The sequence below is a fragment of the Saccostrea cucullata genome, unplaced genomic scaffold, assembly GCF_032062105.1.
Source record: "Saccostrea cucullata isolate Sc308-1 unplaced genomic scaffold, CSIRO_AGI_Scuc_v1 ctg12793, whole genome shotgun sequence".
Lineage (NCBI taxonomy): Eukaryota > Metazoa > Mollusca > Bivalvia > Ostreida > Ostreidae > Saccostrea > Saccostrea cuccullata.
Genome location: NW_026929080.1, coordinates 1 through 23,631, shown reverse-complemented (window position 1 = coordinate 23,631; position 23,631 = coordinate 1). Strand labels below are relative to the sequence as shown.

At 33.5% G+C, this 23,631-nt stretch overlaps 2 protein-coding genes across 2 annotated transcripts; both read right to left on the bottom strand.

Annotated features, from left to right (window-relative positions):
• Nucleotides 1-3,270: 3,270 nt before the first annotated feature.
• LOC134279741 (mannosyl-oligosaccharide glucosidase-like) lies at nucleotides 3,271-4,098 on the bottom strand. Its single transcript, XM_062762155.1, has one exon. It carries the CDS (start codon nucleotides 4,096-4,098, stop codon nucleotides 3,271-3,273), a length of 828 nt encoding a protein of 275 aa, XP_062618139.1.
• A 155-nt stretch (nucleotides 4,099-4,253) lies between these two features.
• On the bottom strand, nucleotides 4,254-17,228 carry LOC134279739 (mannosyl-oligosaccharide glucosidase-like). The gene is made up of 3 exons (XM_062762153.1): nucleotides 16,440-17,228; nucleotides 4,552-5,124; nucleotides 4,254-4,364 (listed from the first exon to the last, which is right to left on the bottom strand). Exons 1-3 carry the CDS (start codon nucleotides 17,226-17,228, stop codon nucleotides 4,254-4,256), a joined length of 1,473 nt encoding a protein of 490 aa, XP_062618137.1.
• Nucleotides 17,229-23,631: the final 6,403 nt, after the last annotated feature.

The window sequence follows — 23,631 nt, the reverse complement described above, 5'->3', positions numbered from 1 at the left end:
GATAGAAATCAAGACTGTTATTACCTGCAGTTCCACTGTACCCACTAACTGTAAACTTAAATTTTTGGAATTCGTCTCCCACCGAAAATGATAAATACTAAGCGAATGCTTCTGTGTCTGAAAAGTTTTGAAAGTCTCCCTCAGTTCCTGCTTTTCCATAGTCGTAAGGATATGAATGACTTTGTTACCTTGAACAATATGTATACTTTTGTTGTATTATTTTGTTTTATAAATTGTTAAAATTTAGATAATATCTTCCATGAGAAAAACGATATTCACTTTGGGTCTTTTGGCCATGTTATTTATTAATTTTTTTTTTTTTTGAATGGCCAAAAAGAACAATTTTATAAACTAGATGGTTTTGATACATTTTAATCCATGCACTCTCAGAAGATTTGGTATAGAAAAAACATCATGTTTTGACTCGTTAATGATATATTGTTAATGGGACATTGGGTCTGCTGAAATATACAGAGCAAGAATGCATAAGATTCACAAAGGAATTAATCCAAAACGATAATTTACATGAAAAATATATAAAAAGAAAGATTAAATCCTACAATACACCCCGTCTGTCCTTCTTTGATAACTTTTAAATTGATTTTTGATTAAATTATACCTTACATATAACATGATACTCAGCAAGTTATTTTTTGGTAACGTTTTTAAATCAAACATCACATGAAACATAAACAAGAGGCCCATGGGCCACATCCCTCACCTGAGTAACTTTTGTGTTGCAGTTCTTTACCAGATTTCTTCTTATTTCTATTGTGGCCCCTTACCACCCCCTCCCCCAATCTTGATTAATAATTTAGAATCTTTTCTACCCCAGGATGCTTCCACATAAGTTTCAGCTTTCCTGGCCCAGTGGTTCTTGAGAAGAAGATTTTTTAATGACCCCACACTATTTTTCTCTTTTCTTGATTATCTCCCCTTGGAAGGGAACCTGGCCCTTTATTTTAACAATTTAAACCCCCCACTCCCCAAGGATGCTTTGTACCAAGTTTGGTTAAAATTGGCCCAGTGGTTCTTGAGTAGAAGTTGAAAATGTGAAAAGTTTACAGACGGACGGATGGACTACGGACAAAATGTGATCAGAAAAGCTCACTTGAGCTTGAGGTCAAAGAAAAACCTATACAAGCATATTTCTTGTAATAACCTGATCATACCTAAGAAATATCTTTACAATCTTTACAAGCCATAACTAGTAATATTTATACAGAGGCAAGATTAGGTATTGCAGAATCAATTCAATTGCTCAGATGGCTAAGTATGAAGCTACGGCAGAACAAAGGTTCACCGCTTTGCATAACAATATGTAGAAATCATCCAGAAGGGATGTGAATTAAAACTTTTCAATACTGAGCTGGTCTCTGCTTCTTCCTAGCCAGTGCGTTTTGATGTGTGCTGTAATCCACGGGCCTCTTGTTTCTTATTTTTCTGCTGAGGACTACTGGTCTGTTTTCTTCTGATGGATTGACGCAAAAAACAACTCCTTTATCTCAGTGTTTAAACTTTATTTAGTTAAAACGCTAATTTACAAGCTAAAAATTTTTACAGTAAATGTACCATAAATAATATTTTGTGCTTTATTTGAGAATAATTACATTTTCAAGTGATCTCCATCTTCTTATTCGCACATTTTAATTGTATCAGTCTTTATCAATTCTATTTTTATTATCAATTATATATGTACATTTTAACACAACTTTGGAGAAGCAAATGAACAGGTACGATACACCTCACATTCTCCTAAAGATGAATCAGGTAAAAAAAAAAAACAATGTTCAAATCATGTGGTTGTAGAGAAAAATATGTAGACATAGTCTTAATAATAAAGTTTTCCCGCGTTTCGTAGAATAGCGGGAAAACATTGTATGATAGGAACGTATTTTATTGGAAATGCCTGTTTATGGTAGGCGTGGCCAAAGGAAGGCCAATGAGAAGGTGGTATTTTGTGAGGTGTTGGATCATTCTAAGCCAGTGCTCCGCAGAACACACACGTGTTTTTGTTTATATGTATATTCAAATTAATACGTTGATATATGTAATATATTATATATATATGTAATATTGTCATATATTTTGATTTTGCTTTATTGTACATGTACATAAACGGTGTTTATGCATACCAAGTACTGCTCCGAATGCACGTCCGGCATTCTCCCTTGAGGCATTATTTACATAGCGACGGACACAGGTTTTCCATAGTTACTCGTCTATGGTTTTTTCCTGGGCGGTTTTTAATGTCTTTGATAGGGGTATAATGCATAGCATGCAACGCATAGTTAACCAAAACATTGCAGTACTTCATTATTCACATACACAATAATGTATGCCTGTTTGTTATGGATTGATATAAAATAAATGCCAGCTGCTCCCACAAAGTTTGTCTGGCTTACAGCTTAAGTGTTGTATTATTTGAGGTGTAGTCTGTCAAATAATGAGTGAAGATTATACTCTTATTTCCATTATACAATCATCAATTTACCTAGTATAATATTCCTTGAACTTGCATGCTGCAAGATATGTGCCGAACATGATTTTATTACTAGCAGGTTTACCCATAAAATGAGATACAATGACCTATGCTTAAGACAGGTGACATGAACTGAAAAAGGTAGGTAAGTGGTGAGCCCCCATAGATCTTCATTTTTACTGCAAAATACCTTTACCTAAGATTCATCAACTGAAAAATTTATAATGTTGTATGGACGCTTGGTGACAAATTATAATCAGGAAAAAGCGAGTTAATAGTTGGACATGTATAAAAAAAAATAAACGTCTGATGAATACCATGTCAGAATAAAAGCATATAAAGAAGAAGTAAAATAACGCTTCCTAACTATAATAAGATTAACAATGAATCAACGAACCTGACCTAATTTTTTTTTTAAATCAGACATTGATATAAAGTAAATATACATTTCAGGTGCATTTGTTTACAATTACACACTTTGACATATTTTTAAAAATAATGTTTCATTATCCACACATCGTTTTTATCATATTTAAAAATTGAAAAAACGATTTTAGAAATGAAAATGGTATCCTGAAAATTGACGTTATTGAATTTTCTGATTGTTTATAGAATTAAAAAAAATCTAAATTACACACAAAAAGTAAAAAAGCAAAAAAAATACAAAAAAAATCGTCACATTTTAAATGGTTTCTTGCATTTTCATTGAAAAGAGCAGTTTCAAATAAGTTTTCATTTGCGTTATATTTATGATATAACTATTTTTGACCTTGATGTTCTTTGAAAGCTTAGTATTTTTCTGCCATTATGTTCACAACAAGAGCAGACCATCCAGTAAAAGGGTAGCTCCCCTTGCCAATTCCAGTAATGTCATCATATTGTTCAAATATATAACCTCTTTTATTGTACTGTTTGAAAATGTTCTGAACAACATTTTTTCTTAGCTCTGTATAAATATTACTTGCTTGATTTTGATAAGGACCAGGAACTTGAGAGTAGTGGTGAAGTCCACTGATAATTAGGTAGTTCATATTTATCCATATTGCTCCTCTCCAGAGCGGAGGGTCGGTAACTGTATTTGACATGTTGTAAAATGTTGACTTCTTAGATAAAGACCTTATCCCATATTTTGTCCATAACAAGTCTTCTTTTCTCAGGTCTGACAGCATTTTTTCCAATCGAGGAGAATCCGAATCCAGAATTTTTAGCATCAAAGGATATAAGCTAACGTATCCAAATATCCCAGTATGTCTAAATGTTGGATGTGCATGAACATAACGGCTCTTACTGGTGGGACTGAACATGTCTATGTTATCAATAAGCACTCCATCATCACTGTATATGTCGATGTCATCAGCATGCAATCCATAATCACTGAAAATTTTTTGTTTAGAGTCCCAATGTAATCTGTCTAACAATTTGTTATCAGTAAGATCTTTATAAATTTCCTCGTATGCGCTTGAGTCCTCTCCAATCCTTTTCGCAATGTTCGCTAATACTCCCGAAGCCATCGCCATCCAACAACGAAGGTCAAGGTGACGCTCATTTTCGTCAGGATGGGACGCACGGGGGTAATCATCTAACCCAGAAGCAAAGGTGTATGGAATCAATTCCATTTCCGCGAAGCCTTTTCTTCCCCTCCAATAAAAGGAAGTAGGTATTTTTCCAGCTTGACTTACTTGTAACCATTCGAACCATTTTTCCATTTTTGGAAAAAAAATCTCCAAGAAAACCTTGACATTTTGTTTGTTTTTAATAAGATGTTGAATGGCTAGAAAAAGAGAAGGTGGGTTTGCAATGTTGTTTCTTTGCACAATAAATTCAGATGGAACTTTAGCTTCTGCTTCCTCTCCAAGTATCTGTTCTCTGGGTATCCATCCTTCTTCATTTATCAAGTTTAACCAATGTGCAATGATATCTTTTGATATTTTTGCATCCCAAAGAGTTATTAAATGAAGATCAAACCCTACATTCCAAAGAAATCCTCTTGGGAATTTTGATCTAGATGGTATAGACGTATATAGTGTAGCTTGCCTATGCTTCAAAACTTCGCTCTTTTCAGATTGTACTTGAGATGAACCATGGAAGTAGCTAATGCTCCCTAGCATATTACTCAATGTTGCTTTCGCAAAGTTGATGGCTTTTAGCGTGTATCTTTTTGATTCCAAATCAAAAACAGAAGAAAACTTTTTGTCAAATTCTCCAGAACGTTTTTCTATCTCTCGAGTTAGTTTATCACCTTGAAGAATATTTTCTGAACGAAAACTATTTGATTTAAAAATAATATCAAACTTAAGTGGTAATTCGGCTGTTATTTGGTGAACCACAAAATTTATACCACGATCCGTCTCATTAGTCCCTTTAAGTGCATTGTATACCTTATTTTCAACTAAAGGTTTAGGTACAAAATGTTTTGAAAGGGTCTCATCTAAAACATCCAATCCAGATACATGACCTTCAAAAGAATCATGCACTATTATTCGGGAATCGGTTGATATTTTGAAAGAAATATGAAAGTCTCCAAGTTCTTCACTGCTACCAACAATTGCTGGTTCACCATTATTTTTAAAGTAAGACAGGTTTCCATGTTTATCCAGCGCAGTGTATGTAAAAAATGATACCACAGGAGCATTCTTTTGGTTCTGGAAGAAAAAAAAAGAAAAATTTTACAACATCAATTTGAAAAAAAGAACAAATTATATACAACATTGTTTTCATACCATGGTACTGAAAGTTGTCATTACTGTGTTGAAACATTATTGCTACCGGTACTTGCTTTGTGGCTTATTCGAAGAAAAAAAAATTAAATCTTCGTTGTATTTCAAAGATCATATCTAGATCTGTTAACGAATTATGGAAAAGTACACATCCCCATGTTTTGTTTTTTTTCAACATTAAATATCATTTACGTTATACATGTAGAATGCATAACACTTCAATAAGAAAATTTTATTTATCATATTTAATCTTGTTTTTTTTAATACCACCTAATCTACTTGCGCATAAATTTCACGTGGCGTTGTACTAAAGTACGATGCCGTCACAAGTGAATACAGTAATGTACGGTTGAAATACACAATTTTTGTGTATAAAATGTTAAATGATAAACAACTGTGTTACATAATTTAGTATGTCAAGTTGTTAATTCTCTCAGAAGAGAACTATCAGTTTTATGTAATTTTAGTCTGGAAAAAGTAGTTCTCCTTGTAAATATATGTAAATACCTATCTGTTTTGTTTGTTTGTTTGTTTGTTTGTTTTGCTTGTTTGTTTTTGTTTTTTTTTTTTTTTTTTTTTGCTTTATAAAATATCAGATTTGAAATATCCTATGTCATTTAAATATAACAAAGAAATATTGTCTAGGTTAATTAAGCAATTCTAAAAAAAAATAATAACAAAGCCATATTTAAACTTTATGATTATACGAGGGTTGTCCGTAAAGGTTGTGGACAACATTGATAATTACCAGGCACGTCGCAACAGGGGGGAGGCAGGGTGGGCCTGTCCCCCTTTTTTCCCAACATGACCTTAACTATAGAAAACGTCCATTGAAAAGAAGGTACCCCCCCCCCACTTTGTACCACAGATAATTCATAGCAAGGAAATATAGGAATTGACATTGATAAAATACATGTATATGAAACTATTATTTTCATTAAATTCGTGTTTCATTTTATCAACATGCAAGTTTTCAACAAAATCAAAGCACAAATAGCTTATTTTTATCAGATTAAAAAAAAACATTCACTCATATCCGGAGCACTAAAATGAAAATTCTTGACATTACCCGGCGTCAAAAGAATGATACTAGTACATGCAACTTTACTCGACATAGTCACTGTTTAACTCAATACATTTCTTTTGTCGCTTTAACTAGATATAAATATGTGCACAAAATGTTCAGGTTCATACGTAAAATAATATTTAATAATGCCTGTCTCATATTCTGCAATCATCCAACCTCTGTCCGCGTAAAGACGATTTTATTAACGGAAATACGGTAAAGTCACGTTACGAAATTCATTTTTTACCACTTAAATCTCGGAATGATGGTTTTCCCTCGCGCATGTCATCCTGTTAACTGTTCCTTTCGTCCGAAAATATTATATGCCGCTTAAATACTAGTGAACGACTTCTTTTACTATGTTTTCTGATTGTTTACAAAGTGTATTGTTCTCTGTTGGCGTTTATCTGATGTCTACGCAGAATTTAATCACTGCTAACTGCTGTCCACCTATTCCGAAAACGTCCATTTTTTTAACAATTCCGAACCGTCTTAATATGTTTTTAATTTGATTGCTCAGCAAATTTACAATTTTGATCGTTCAAATTTTGCAGGTTTGCGGTGATAACTTCTGTCAACCTTATAATGTAAAAGTCATCCAGATTTCCGCAAAATTTTATAAAATACAAATGAAATCTACAAAGTGATAAATAATTTTTTTAATTCAAATTTTTCGGTGCTCCGGGTCTCCATTCCAAGACTAATTAAGAAGCCAAAATTGTAATTTAACATTTGAAATTGAACAAGTTTCTACATTTTTCAATTCATATTAAGTAAAGGATTTTAAATATGTTAATAATAAATATCAATGACACAACTTTTATTTAATTCTTAGCTTGTCCACGAACTTAACGGACAACCCTCGTATATGTAGTTTAATCAAGAGATTTTGCAGGCTTTTTGAAGAAAAAAAACAACTTCTGACATCTGGTTTATTTGTTTGAATATAAACAAATTTACATTAATGATGAAGTAATTTAAATGATGATACATCTTTTCAACATCCAATGCACTGTAAAGATCTAGAACCTTTCTTACTACGAAATTTGCTAATGTGTAGATGAATCATTATATGAAACCACTTTGGTTGAATTCACAAATAAAAATCTTTGGTGAGACTTGGCTTTATGTGAAACATGCAAAAGTGTGATTTACAATGATTCAAAAGAAATTGTTTAAAAGGTCATAAATTGATAAGTTTTCACATCTTCAAAAAATCTATCACAAATGATAAGAAAACAGGTGTCATTTTCTGATTTGGCTCTGTGTATATGTTTATAACATGGCAAATGTTCAGTTCTTTTTTCAGAAAATTTTGAAATAAAACAAAGAAGCCATTGAAGAATTGAGTTTTTGAAATAAAAATTGCAAGTGATTAAATTTGAAGATTTTTTTTAAAAATATGATTTGCAAGAAAAACTTCCTTTTATAGATGCAAGTTATCGTTCAAAAACAGGATATTGTGTGGGATAATCGTACAGAAATAGGTTGTGAGAAGAAGAAACACAGGAGAGTTGAACCTAAAGATTACTGAGTATTCAAGGGGTTTTAGAAGCTTTAAAGGGACATGAACAAGTTTCGTCTGATTCAAAAACAATTTAAATTTTTTTTAATGTAATGTTTACATAACACTGGTTTGGAGCTCTAAATCTGTCTGGTATCTCGACAACTGAAATGCACATTTTTGATAATCATTCAGAATTTATCGAAAATTATGATGTTGGAAGAATGATATCAGAACTACATGTTGTTGATTTTATATATTAAGAATTGTGTGTTGTTTAGACTATTTTTAGAAGTTTGTTGGATAATAAGCAAGGAAAATGTATGATGCAGATGAATGGAGTGTTGGTTTCAAATTTTTCAATTAAGTAAAAAAAGTGGGGACCTTTTATACTAGCAATTTGTTTTCAAATATATGGTAAAAAACATTCAATATTTGTGAACAATATTTCTTCCGGAATTGCTGTTTTTAAAATTATTTGGGAGCTTGACAATATCTCGATATATTGTTCCGCCAATTAGATTAATTTCAAAAGTAATAGAGCACTTGCTGGCATGTAAAGCAAGAGGTGAGTTGGTTGTACCTAATTGGACGTCGTCTCCATTTTGGTCATGTATAGCAATACTGATGCTGTAATGACTGTAAGTTCAGTTTGGCTTTTGAAAGTTTTGAGATTCAAAATTATAATATTTACTGCTTGACATTTAGAATTTCTTATTCTAGATAGTATGATGGACGTTTTCAGCAGTACATAGCGAAGACTTGAAATAATTCTTGTCTTATCATATGTCCTAAAAGATACATTCAGGTAGCAAAGATAAGATAAAGTAAAGATATAAAAAGCCCAGGGGCCTTATAGGTCATCAGAGCATAATGCAACAACTTTCTAATCATTGAATTTGGTTCATGTTTTAAATCAGAGGCCATGAAATTCACAATTTTGATAGAGGCATCATTGCTTTTCATAACTATACACTTAGCATGCTTCGTTTGGTTACTTAATATCCATAGACATAGTAGGGAAACCAAAAATGCATTTCAACTAAACAATAATATTCAGCAATGATTAATGGTGGCCCCACTCCACAGGATCCCTTACCCTGTACCAGCATATTGCACATTTGAAAAAAATATATATTTGAAAAAAGGCATCCTCGCTCATCGTTAATGTTTAATACCATGAACCGATTTCAAAGCATTAATTCATTTTCAGTATATAATTTGGGCCCCTGTCTTACGCAAGAACCCTACTGTATCCCTGGTCCAGGTGCCTTAAAATTCACAATTCTGCAGGAAGAACCATTGCTAATTATAGATAAATAGGTAGTTCATCTGCTCAATAACCAGGAGCAGAGGAGAAGATTTTCAAAGAATTAATGTATTTTCACTATATAATTTATACAACCCCGCCCATACATCAGATCCATGATCTTGTGGCCATAAAATTCATAACTATCGAGGAGGCACTCTTCTTTACCATATCTATGTATATAGTTAGTTTGTTTAATACCCAGGAGCAGAGAAGAAGATTTTCAAAGAATTAATGTATTTTAACTATATGATCAATAGAGCCCAAACATAACACCAGAAGCCCTAACCCTGGGGGCATGAAATTTACAATTTTGGAAGAAGCAGCCTTATTCACCATAACTATGTACTTGATTAATTTATTAAATACCCAGGAGCAGATAAAACGATTTTCAAAGAATAAATGTATTATCTCCATATAATCAGTAGCAATAAAGCATCCCCCTTCACATGAGAACCCCTAACCCTGGGGATATGAAATCCACATTGAAGAAGAGGCACCCTACCTCACCATTATCATGTATGTAGTTAGTCTGTTTAATACCCAGGAGCAGAGAAGATTTTCAAGGAACTAATGCATTTTTACTATATGATCAGTAGAGCCCCATTCTAAAACAGAACCCCTGACCTTGGGGCCATGAAATTCACCATTGTTAAAAAGACACCCATCCGCACCATTACTATGTATGTAGTGAGTATGCCCAGGAGCATTGAAGAAAATTTTACAGAATTATAACATTTTCGCTATATAATCTATTGTAAACGTATTACATGTGGTAATGTATTCTATTTAGCACCTTTCGCTAAATCAAGTGCATTGCTGAATGTCTTGTGTATATTTATTGATGTAAAACACATTCAGAAAGCTCTAATTCAACTCTACCCTAACTTGCTCAAAAATCGATTTTCGCCACAGGTCGTAAACACCAAGTATAATACATCTGTATATATAGCCCCGCCCTAATACTAAAACCACTGATCCTTGGATCGTAAATTTCAGAATTTTTGTAGAAACTCAATGCTGATTACAATCATGCCAACATTTTGAATGCTTGATATCCAGGAATAACAAAGATTTTTAAAGATTGCATAAATTTTAGTTTGCACCGATTCTTTGTTACATAATGCAGTTGTCCTCCTCCTATTTCGGATTTCCCATGGCAAAAAAAGTTACTGCCTGCCATTCTTTTTATAATATTGATGGGTACCCATCTCTTATCACTTGATCAGTGAATAAAATTTGATTATATTTTCAGATTCCTTTAAATGTTATGCCATTCAGACACTTGTCCTCCATAACAAAACATGGACTTTGCCATTATAATCATATTGGAGGCGGGGTATCATTTTGTGAACTCAGAGCATTCATTTCGGGGTTGGAAAATTTTCTATCAAAATAATGCATTCTTTTTAGGATTATCGTTCTTCGTAGATGTATAACTCGGTAATGTACAGAAAATTAAATTTACTATATTATATTAAATTAATGATAATTAATTTTAGTGATTTTTTTTACCATTCTTCAGGCCTCAGGGTGGCAGAAAAAGATGATTTTTCTTATGATGCGCGTTTCTGTCATGTTCTATTCAAACAAATGAACAATTGACTATGATAAACACCTGAAAAACCATCGACCCTCATGTTTAAATTTACTATATTATATTGAATTAAATAAATGATAATTAATTTTAGTGATTTTTTTACCATTCCTCAGGCCTTAGGGTGGCAGAAAAAAGATATTTTTTCTTATGACGCGCTTTTCTGTCATGTTCTATTCAAACAAATGAACAATTGAACATGATAAACACCTGAAAAATCATGGTCCCTCATGTTTCATCAGTACATTTTTTTTCAAGAAATATTTAAGTAAATCTGTTTTTGCTCAATGTAGTACTACCCAACCCCGGGAGTCATGATATGAATTAGATAAAATATATATAGTAGTTAACCGTAAGTTTTCATCATAACCCTAACATAAATAATAATAATATAGTAAATAAAAGTGATCACTTTAGTAAATCAAAGTTTACTATAAGTTCACTTAGAGGCAATGATTGACCATTTATTTAATTAAATGTTCACTATAGTATCAAAGTTATCATTATAGTATATTACAGTTTAAAAAGTGTTACCTATAGTATCAAAGTGATCACTATAGTAAATCAAAGTTTTCAAAGTGATCACAATAGGAAATCTACGTTTTTCCATGGTATATTCAAAGTTTCCTTATTGATCACTATAGTAAATCAAAGTTTTCAAAGTGATCACAATAGGAAATCTACGTTTTTCCATGGTATATTCAAAGTTTCCTTATTGATCACTATTGTAAATCAAAGTTTTCATAGCTACATGTATCATTATAATAAATCGAAGTGTCAAAGTGTTCACTATAGTAAATCAAAGTGTCAAAGTGTTCACTATAGTACATCAAAGTTTTCATAGTGTCAAACTGTTCGCTGTTGTCAACTGTAGTGATAATTATGGTATTTTTTATTGGGAAATGGTATTATCTAAGAGGCAATGATTGAACATTTATTTAATTAAATGATCTTATATATTTATTTAAAAAATAAGAAGCTAGTAGATCGGATCTGCTAATAGTTAATTTTTGTCTGATATATTTTCTATCATTATTCAGTGCTTATATTTTTGAATGGGGGGAGGGCGGCAGAGGAGGTTTGCGTTCATTTGGCAGACTCTATGCTATACCATAGACTGGTAAAAAATCAAATATTTAAATATCTTAAGCTTACATGAACATAAGCAGTATCTCTTTTAAAAATATTATTATTGTTACTTTCTATTTTTGGTTTATCCACAAATATAGGACAAGTGGTTAATGTATTTATTAATTTATGAATGGAATATTGAAGCAATGGGAGGGGAACAGCTGCCCTTTATTATGTTAGTCACAGCAATATTCCTCATACGTGCTTTGCTACGAGTGCAGCACATAAATGTTATGTCAAGGACAGTTTGGTCAATTTCATTTATCTATTTATTTATGAATTTAAGGGAAAATCATATGAAATTATTACTAGACTTGCATATACTAGATGTCTTATCAGTTAGAGTGATTTGATTGGAATTGACATTTGTTTTGATGATGAAAATCTAACTGATTAACTCCCCCTCATTCCATTCTTCTTTGAAAAACATACAACGAAAAACACCTTACACCATGACATTGTGCACGTGTCGTCAATAAATCTGAGAGATGTAACGTTTAAGGACAGATGATACAAACAATTTTTTTCTTTGGAGGAGACTTAATATCATGTCACAAGTTTAGAAAAGTGGATAAAGTGGGAAAAGAAATAGACTTGGAAAATATTAGTAATATTTAAATATAATTACAATTTGAATAAACAAACTCTAAACAGGTAAACAGATGAAAAAAAAATTCAAAATATGTTACCTTGGTGCTAAAAATGTAATATAAGCTTTAGAAAAATATACCAAGCCAGGTTTCCTTAATTAGTATGAATATTCATATTTTAAATTATCCCTGCTATATTATTTTTATTTGATTATTCTTCAAGTATAGTAACGCCACATAGAAACAATGTACGATTTTCTGATTGTCGTAATTAATTAGCATAATTAAATCGTTCAATTATGTAAATCGCACTTCACCCGAAGATACCCGATAGACCGGACGTATTTTATAGCGGTCCGGATTTCTTTCTTCAATAGTGTTCTTAAAAATTTCCAATTCAACATGTAACTAAGTATGTAAATATATAGTGTTAGTAGTTAAGTAGTAGTGTTAGTTGGTTTTTGTTTAACTTTTTCCTTTGTTCTTATGATTTTTTAACTTTTTTCTTTACAAGTCCTGAGGAAAGGACAGGGTGTCCCAAAAATTTGACAATTTTTATTGTTTGTGTCGTTGGTCATTTTTACTGCTATATATAAATTTCCATCCGTGACCTTGTGTCCACTTGGTAGATTTGACATTTAGGATATACAGTGTTGTTGGTTTTTTAGTGCTTCATATATATATATATATTTTTTTTTTCTTGGGGTCTGAACTTGATTAAATTTAATTTAAAGTATAAATTTAATCAAGTACATGGCGGTTTCAGACCACAAGAACGTTTGATATATTATGTTATCAATTACGTCGTATATTATGTAATCACGGTTTGCATATTAATCATATTCATAAATCGGTTTTATTTTGTTGTTAATTTTTGATACAGATAAAAAGTTGTTTATTGATAATTTTATGGATTTCAGGATCAATTATTTCATAATTAATTTCAAGTATGTTCTCTAATTAAAGTCACATTAGTGGCAAAGTGCAACATACCTAAATGTCTTGTTGTTCATGAGAATGGAGAGTGAAGGCGGTTTCTTGAAATATTGCGATAGTGCAATAAATGTGAGTTGGAATTACAATAGTACACGGAAATGTTAATAAACGAGAAGTTTCATAAATTAGTTATTATGTCAAAATAAATTGGCATTGGCAATTGTACATAAATAGATTTTAAGTTTTTTTTTTAAATATTTTATGTACATTGGAATGCTCTGCGTGTAAGAGTTATCGCGCTTCCCATATCGTTGGAAAGTTTTTGCCGTGTCCAAATAAGGAGAGGCAGATGCAAGCGGTTCTTCGAAATGAAAATGTTTAGTAAACGCCCAATAAAAATAGTGTGCGGTAAGAATCAGGACCTGGTCGTTCAGATAGCGTCACTTTTCAGTTTCTTTTAGGACGCCGTGAAAAGTACATGTGTGTTGGATAGCTTCAAATTATTTTAAGCCGCCTCCACCCCTCCACCTTTTCCTTTTTTTAAGGTTGTCCAGTTTTGCCTATCTTCTTTTCTTGGTTTTTTATAATGTGTTTAGGTCGTTTTTGGCGGTTTCAGACCACAAGAACGTTTGATATATTATGTAATCAATTACGTCATTTATTATGAAATCACGGTTTGCATATTAATCATATTCATAATTCGGTTTCATTCTGTTGTTAATTTTTGATACAGATAAAAAGTTGTTTATTGATAATTTTATGGATTTCAAGATCAATTATTTCATAATTAATTACAAGTATGTTCTCTAATTAAAGTCACATTAGTGGCAAAGTGCAACATATCGAAATGTTTTGTTGTTTATGAGAATGGAGAGTGAAGGCGGTTTCTTGAAATATTGCGATAGTGCAATAAATGTGAGTTGGAATTACAATAGTACACGGAAATGTTAATAAACGAGAAGTTTCATAAATTAATTATTATGTCAAAATAAATTGGCATTGGCAATTGTACATAAATGAATTTTAAGTTTTACTTAAAATATTTTATGTACATTGGAATGCTCTGCGTGTAAGAGTTATAGGGCTTCCAATATCGTTGGAAAGTTTTTGCCGTGTCCAAATAAGGAGAGGCAGATGCAAGCGATTCTTCGAAATGAAAATGTTTAGTAAACGCCCAATGAAAATCGTGTGCGGTAAGAATCAGGACCTGGTCGTTCAGATAGCGTCACTTTTCAGTTTCTTTTAGGACGCCGTGAAAAGTACATGTGTATTGGATAGCTTAAAATTATTTTAAGCCGCCTCCACCCCTCCACCTTTTCCTTTTTTAAGGTTGTCCAGTTTTGTCTATCTTCTTTTCTTGGTTTTTTATAATGTGTTTAGGTCGTTTTTGGCGGTTTCAGACCACAAGAACGTTTGATATATTATGTAATCAATTACGTCATTTATTATGAAATCACGGTTTGCATATTAATCATATTCATAATTCGGTTTCATTCTGTTGTTAATTTTTGATACAGATAAAAAGTTGTTTATTGATAATTTTATGGATTTCAAGATCAATTATTTCATAATTAATTACAAGTATGTTCTCTAATTAAAGTCACATTAGTGGCAAAGTGCAACATACCTAAATGTCTTGTTGTTTATGAGAATGGAGAGTGAAGGCGGTTTCTTGAAATATTGCGATAGTGCAATAAATGTGAGTTGGAATTACAATAGTACACGGAAATGTTAATAAACGAGAAGTTTCATAAATTAATTATTATGTCAAAATAAATTGGCATTGGCAATTGTACATAAATATATATATGCATATTACAACAAGCAAGTTCAAATAATTGCAGTTCCATTTTTGTTATCACCAAAGTTGATTTCTTTTTAAATAGATTAAGGGGTCTGAAATCATAGCATGCTCGGAAATATCACGTCACAGGTAATAACATATCAATTATGAATGCCTCATCTCTACTTATCAAAAATTATCAGGAAAAAAAAAACTTTTTAGAATACAAGAACCGGTAGGTCAAACTTCAAAGTCAAGGTCACGTAGTCAAAAATCAGAATTTAATTAAAAAAAAAAAGAGAGAGAGAGAGAGTCTTACACGGGTAATATGCATGTGAAAGGTGAAAGCTCTAAAATTCTCATTAAAAAGTTATGACCATTGTTAAAGTTTTTTAGACAAAGGTCAAACTTCAAGGTCAAGCTCATGGCGTCAAAATCATAGCATGTTTAGAAAGATCTTGTCAAGGATAACACACATATGTAATATTGAATCCCTATCTCTTCTCAATTTTGTGAAAAGTATATCAATGTCAAGGTCAAAGGGTAAACAAGAGGTACATTGGCCATATTGCTCACCTAAGTAGCTTTGACCGTTCTGTTCTTTCCCCAAAGTAATACATATTTGACCCCAACCTACCTCACGAGTCATAATTAGGACATTTTAAAATCTACCCAAGGATGTGTTTGCATAACTTTCAGCTTTTTTTTGGCCCAGAAGTTCTCCATTAGATATGAAGTAATTTTTTTTTAAATTCCAAAGTGGACTTGTCTGCAGTGGCTGCTTTTTCCTCCATGGAACCTAAACTCTGATGTTCTAGAGGTCCATGATTTCTTTGCTCCAGGTCTGTAGATGGACTTTTGAGCTATAGAACTGTTCTTTATCATCGTATATATCATTTCAATTACCCTTTGTCTTTACCTATAAACAACCTTGGTTCTTAAGACGATTTTAAAAAGACTATATTAATTTTCACATATTATTAATTTTCTTCGCATTAAGGAGAGCGTTTTCCTTTATTTGAAAAGAACACTTTGGAGCAAGTTGGGATAAAATCGATCCGGTGATACGTGATAAGATGTCAAAAATAAGATGTTAAAAGCTTACAGATGGGCAGGCAGATATAGAACTACAAGCAGACAAACTAAAGATGATATGTGATCAAAAAAGCTAATTTGGCTTTCAGTAAGTTGAACTAAAAAATGAAATCAATTATTCCAAACTTTTGTAAGATACATAAACCGTATACAAAATGACAAATTGTTTTTAAAAATAAAACAATAAAATCTTCGTAACATTTTATTGAAGATTATTCTCTATATTTACCGTTGAAAAAGCTGTTATTCTTGCAGACCACTCCCCTCCATGATGTCCAACTTGACGTTTCACAAATGTTGTGTTGAATATAAATTCTTCCTCCTCCACCTCATGAATGCCAAAACTCAAACCGTCATGTCTCAGCCATCCATATTTTACCAACTCATCATCTTCCTTGCACCAGTGTCGTAATTTATTAGACCCCTGTTTTCTAGGATCTGGAAATTGTTTCATCCACATCAGACCTACGACCGGAGATCTAGGCGAACGTGTTTTTAATCCAAAATAAAGATTTGCTCGATATGACCCCCAAAAATATTTAGAGTTTCTTTTAGCAGACGTTGTCAATTTCGAATTAACTTTTGGAATTTTCAATGGATGGTTTATGGTATCGGTCTTTGAAATGTATGAATAAAAGTACAATCCTATGCCAGCAATGAATAAAACAAACCATACACATAGATGTTCAAACATTTTATCTGAAGACACTTCCTTGGTAAGTTTCTTTGGTTTTGTGCTACGGAGTTTTGATACTTCCCATGTTTCTTTGTTTTGGCCTTTCCTGTGACCTGAAGACACTTCCCTGGTGCGTTTCATTAGGTTTGTGCTACGGATTTTTGATTTTCCCCACGTTTCTTTGTTTTGTCCTTTGCTTCGTTTCAAATTCCCTTTAGGTTCAATCTGAGAACTCTCTCTGTTACTTTCTTTACTATTCCCACCAAGATACTCATCCGAGACATTGGTTTCATCTCTTAGTTGTGAACATTGGTCGCCATGATCATCTACTTGGGAACCCATGTTTGATTTAGATCTACGGAACAGCATTTAAACCATAACAATAAACCTTTGATGATTTCATTAATTATTTTTAAAAACTTGCATTTCAATTATTGAACGTATTCTTTGTGCAATAGAAAAAGTTTAAGGAGAATAGGAAAGTTTTAATTCTTTTCTTGTTCTCTCTCTCTCTCTCTCTCTCTCTCTCTCTCTCTCTCTCTCTCTCTCTCTCTCTCTCTCTCTCTCTCATTTGTCATTGTCAAGATCGACCTGTCGTATACGAAACTGAAAATAAAAAAGATCAACAGGAAAAACCCCTACATAAACAAATACATGGGCGCAGACATTTTGGACACCCAAAGTTGTGCGGAGGAGAAAATGCTAGCTGGCGCGTGATTGGTCAATAAGAGAAAAGACTTGTTATGTATTTGACAAGTAAAATAAAGTTGATGAAAATCTCATATCAAGACTTGGGTTTCTTTGAGGTATATAGGAGTTACAGGTAAAAATTTGAAGGGAGGAATGCACTTTGGTTAGAGATTTTCATTGGGTGTCAAACGCACCTAGTTGTAAACAAATGGAAATTGAAAGTAAAAGTGCAACGGCACGGTATATTTCTTCTGGCATTTTTTGTTTTTCAATATCTCGAACTTTCACGACAAAAAGGTCATTTGCCCGAAATTCAATACATGTATCAGTGAGAGGGGCTAAAGTTTGTATGGAAGTCTATGGGAAAACATTTGGTGGTGTTTGTCCTATAGAATAGGTATGATTTCATGAATAAAAATTGATTACAGCCAAAAAATCAGTCAGTTCCTATTTTCTTGGCATTGGGATTATATTTTAGTTAGTTTTGAGTATTTGCCCAGATAGCAGGATGTTATTGGACCTTTGTTGGGCCAACAATGCTCCGTATGTTGGGCCACCGTTTGAATTCAACATTGGGCCATCGGTAATTTGCTCATCGGCCCTTAATCAAACCAACTTGTTGGCTTATTGTTGGGCCAATGTAACAGTTAATATTGGGCCACTGTTGGGCCAATGTATTATTTTAATATTGGGCAAACGTCATTTTTGTACAATTGGGCCATTGTAAGCAGTTATTGTTGGGCCAACGGTAATTTGCTCATCGGCCCTTAATCAAACCAACTTGTTGGCTTATTGTTGGGCCAATGTAACAGTTAATATTGGGCCACTGTCGGGCCAATGTATTTTTTCAATGTTGGGCAAACGTCATTTTTGTACATTTGGGCCATTGTAAGCAATTAATGTTGGGCCAACGGTAATTTGCTCATCGGCCCTTAATCAGACCAACTTGTTGGCTTATTGTTGAACCAACGAACGGATATTATTGAGCCATTGTTGGGCCACTTATTCTTTCAAAATTAGGCAAACATCATTTTTGGGCCAACGTTGGTTTGTATCTTATTGGCTCTCTATCATGACAACTCATTTGCTCTTCACTGGTTGGCCATTTGTCCTCAAAATTGACAAACAAATACATATGTTAAGGTTATACTAGTTTTGTAGTACAGTTTAATGGTAAAAGCCCTTTAATACTATGTATATATGCTAGATTAATAGTTAAATACATATTCTCAATATATATCTCATAGCATTAATTAACAAGAGGCCCATGGGCCACATCGCTCACCTGAGAAACTTTGACCATTCTGTTCTTTAACAGATTTCCCCTTTTTAACACACATATTGCGACCTCACCCTACCCAACTGATCATAATTTAGACATTTCTAAAATCTACACTACCACAGGATGCTTCCATGTGCACATAAGTTTCAGCTTTTCTGGCCCAGCGGTTCTTGAGAAGAAGATTTTCAAAGATTTTTTCTATATATTTCTATGTAAAACTTTGATTCCCCATTGTGGCCCCGCCCTACCCCCGGGGGTCATGATTTGAACAATTTAGAATTTACACTACTCAAGGATGCTTCCACATAAGTTTCAGCTTTTCTGGCCCAGTGGTTCTTGAGAAGAAGATTTTCAAATATATATTTCCTATATATTTCTATGTAAAACTAAAAACTTTGGATTCCCAATTGTGGCCCCGCCCTACCCCCGGGGGTCATGATTTGAATAATTTAGAATCTACACTACCCAATAATACTTCCACAAAAGTTTCAGCTTTTCTGGCCCAGCGGTTCTTGAGAAGAAGATTTCAAAGATTTTTCCTATATATTTCTATGTAAAAGTTTGATTCCCCATTGTGGCCCCGCCCTACCCCCGGGGGTCATGGTTTGTATAATTTAGAATCTACACAATCTCAGAATGCTTCCACATAAGTTTCAGCTTTTCTGGCCCAGTGGTTCTTGAGAAGAAGATTTTTAAAGATTTCTTCTATATATTTCTATGTAAAACTTTGATTCCCAACTGTGGCCCCGCCCCTACCTCCGGGGGTCATGATTTGAACAATTTAGAATCTACACTACCCAAGGATGCTTCCACATAAGTTCCAGCTCCTCTGGCCCTGTGGTTCTTGAGAAGAAGATTTTCAAAGTTTTTTCCTATATATTTCTATGTAAAACTTTGATTCCCCATTGTGGCCCAGCCCTACTCCCGGGGGTCATGATTTGAACAATTTAGAATCTACACTACCCAAGGATGCTTCCACATAAGTTTCAGCTTTTCTGGCCCAGTGGTTCTTGAGAAGAAGATTTTTTAATGACCCCACCCAATATTTGTCTTTTCTTGATTATCTCCCCTTGTGAGGGGACTTGGCCCTTCATTTTAACAATTTAAATTCCCCTTTACCCAAAGATACTTTGTACCAAGTTTGGTCAAAATTGGCCCAGTGGTCCTTGAAAAGAAGTCGAAAATGTGAAAAGTTTACAGACGGACAGCTAGTCGGACGGACGGACGGATGACGGACAAAATGTGATCAGAAAAGCTCACTTGAGCCTTCGGCTCAGGTGAGCTAAAAAACTGAGGAAAAAGAAATCAAAATATAAAATTATATTATAACATACTAGTATTTTATTGCTCAGTGCATGAAGAAAACAATAATAAAGAAATAAAAGTTGATGCTCACTTCAAGCGATACATGTAGGGTTACATGACTGTATACTCCCTCTCTGATGTAAATTTATGCACAAGTTCAGTAAATTGCAGGTATCAATAAGCAGGTCCAACAAAGAAACAAAGCCCCCCTGTTCTTAAAATAATACTAAAATGAATCCCGTCATTTTGTTTACTTACACAAAAAATGTTTCTGGCATCTGCATCGTGTTTGTAACCAACAAACAGACACAGAAAAGGGTAGATCTACAGATTTGTCACAGTATATAACAGAAAAAGCTAGGCACTGCCACTTTCCATCTGATCCCTCTCCTAAGTTTCCTCTTCTCTCTCCCGAGTCTCCTCCTCCCCCTTCTTTTCTTCTCTGTCCGTTTCTTCCTCCCCCATCCCTGTCCTTGGCATACCTTAGCTATTCTTTGATTGTGTTTTGAATGTCTTTTTAGAATCTCCAGTAGCACTAAAATCATAGTATTTGGTACTTAATACATTTGTTACTTTTCTCAGTAAAGAGTAAACATACAATTAAATTTACAAGTATATCACTATATGTTTAAGCTGTCAATTAAGGAATAACCGTCTTTTTTGTTTCATGGTGTGATTAAGTGATTAGCTTGCATGATGAAGGCATTTATGCATAACGTTTCTACGCTTGATCATTATCATCATCACAACGATTTTGATTCAATGTTGCCCCATATAAAATACATGTATAGAAAAGTCGTTGCATTGAACAAATTTTAATTGAAAGAACCCAATTTATGTTTAGTACTGAATAAATTTAGTTTTAACTTCAACAAGTTCAATATTTTCAAAATGTTTGATCATATGCTCGACGTTAAGTGTATATAAGTAAATTAAGTGGTAGACTTCGGAAATGTATTTTACTAGTCACACATTTCAATATAAATAAGGGACAAATTATTTATTGTTTTAACTGTATCAAAACACATTTGTTATTCTATACTTTAATTTATTTTTCTTGTATAAAAACAAAAACATTTAAAATCACTGATAATTTAACATTTTAACAAGCCTTGTAAATTTATTTTAGCTAGCTTGTACTTTCAAGTAGGGTTGGTTGTAGATTTATTTTTGATTGTAGAGATGATCAGATTTCTTGATATACAGGTTTGTAACAATTAAATGTTTATACACATTGGCCCAATGTTGGTCCAAAATATCGGGCCAACATTGGGCCAAGGAGCAAAATGACACTGGACCAACGTCATTTGCCCACATCGGCCCAATGTTCCTATTGACGTTGGTCAAAGAATGTCACATTCATTGGGCCAATGTTGGCGCAAGGTTGGGCCAATATCTGTAGAAATAACACTCTACACTGGGCCAACGTTGGCCCAACATATCGGGCCAACATTGGGCCGATGAGCAAACTTAAATTGGGTCAATGTCATTTGCCAACATTGGCCCGATGTAACCGATTACATTGGCCAAACGTTGGCCCAATGTTATCATGCCATCTGGGGTACAGTGTTGACCCAACAGCACCTGGCCTCTGCACTTCCCCGTGTCTGCTTTGCGCAGATTTGTACATGATATCATTTAAAAACTAAACGTTAATTCAGCTGTGCCGAGGCAAACATATTATAAATACTTACAAAGTGGATGCAGATATGCAAGGTATCAGTCTCATTACGCTCGCTCGTGTCAGATTAAAAATGGCGCGGATATTACAAGTAGCCCGGTTGTTGTCTACCCATGATCCTCAGTCAGATTCATGGTATATTGGGCCAACGTTGGGCCGATGCCAATCCCCAAACAAATATTTTCTCTCATGATGATAATTTTATGATATAATGCGAACAGTTAGCCCAGCATTAGCGCACCGTTATACATTACCAGCTATCGATATTCTATGTTGGGCCATTGTTGGCCCAATAAAGGTAACCCAACAGAGATAATACAACCATAATGTAAGATTGGGCCAACGATGTTCTGCTATCTGGTTTATTACAAATAAATATAAGCATAAACACATTCAAAAAATAGAATAAAACACTCTTTGGTGCTGTGATCACTTAAGTGCAAACTTAAAATGTTGAAAATATCATATCTAAACAAGAGCAGTCATCCAATGATAAGCATGGACATAGAAAGTCCTCTTAATTATTTCAGAATGTGCCAACGTTGTCCCAACGTAAAGCTCAGTAGCTAATTATAAAATTGACACCATCAATTAATTGGCAGTATAATAATTGGGCCTACGTTGGCCCTATATAAATATCCCATCTTTTAAACATCTAACCAAAACAACACTTGTGTGTATTACAAACATTGTGCCAATGTTGAGCCAACATACTACTACCAACTTGATAGGACACGTTCTTTAAGGGTGTATTAGAAACAATGGGCCAACGTTGGACCAACATAATACTATCAACTTGATAAGACATTTCTTTAAGGGCGTATTAGAAACATCGGGCCAACGTTGGGCCAACATACTACTTGAACTTGATAAGGCACTTTCTTAAAGGGTGTATTACAAGCAATGGACCAACGTTGGGCCAACATATTACTACCAACTTGATGAGACATTTTCTTTAAAGGTGTATTACTAACAATGGGCCAACGTTGGGCCAACATATTACTACCAAATTGATAAGACACATTCTTTAAGGGTGTATTACAAACATCGGGCCAACGTTGGGCCAACATACTACTACCAACTTGTAAATACACTTTTCTTTAAGGGTGTATTATAAACATTGGTCCAACTTTGGACCAACACCCGGATCCTTCCTTCCTTGGGAACTAAAGTGAATGGAAGTTGCTTACGTTGGACCAACGTTGGGCCAACAAAGGAATTCTGTCATGGTCAAGAAGGTTGACTTAGTAACATTGGTTCAACGTTGGCCCAACATTGTTCCCCCAACGCCAACCATGCAACCTTTTACAAATGTTGGCCCAACATAGTCATGCTATCTGGGTGTTTAAAAATTAGAGGGTTTGGGTAAATTGAGGCTCACAGTGGGGACTGCACATAGTGAAAAAATGCCAAATTTTTGCCCTAGCTCTCATATTTTCAATAAATGTTCATGTAAATAATTTTAAATAAATATTTATACCGAAATTTACTGTGAATATTGTAAATAATACAATATCAATATTTATGGGCATCATCAATACACAAAACATATGAATATCCCCCTCGCAGTTTGAGAAATTCATTTAAATCCATGTATTTCATGAGTGTAGACACTGGAACAGATTGAGTAATCCTCTTTCAAATTTGTGTTAATCAGAGTTGATTGAATAATTTATAACAAAATTTGACTGCTGTTAACTGATTATGTTATTTTGTTTTTACATAAGGGGCATAATCCAGCAGAAAAGCCAGTTTCAGTCATGTAATCAGTGCTGGCTTGAAATAAA

Bases quoted from the DNA above. Each gene is read 5' to 3' on its own strand.
- LOC134279741 (XM_062762155.1), bottom strand. From the start codon at position 4,098: ATGGAATTGATTCCATACACCTTTGCTTCTGGGTTAGATGATTACCCC.
- LOC134279739 (XM_062762153.1), bottom strand. From the start codon at position 17,228: ATGGGTTCCCAAGTAGATGATCATGGCGACCAATGTTCACAACTAAGA. The intron at 5,125-16,439 runs GTAAATATAGAG...TTTTTCTTCCAG, and splicing joins GAATAACAGCTTTTTCAACG to AACCAAAAGAATGCTCCTGT. The intron at 4,365-4,551 runs GTACAATCTGAA...TGATAAATGAAG, and splicing joins ACTTCCATGGTTCATCTCAA to AAGGATGGATACCCAGAGAA.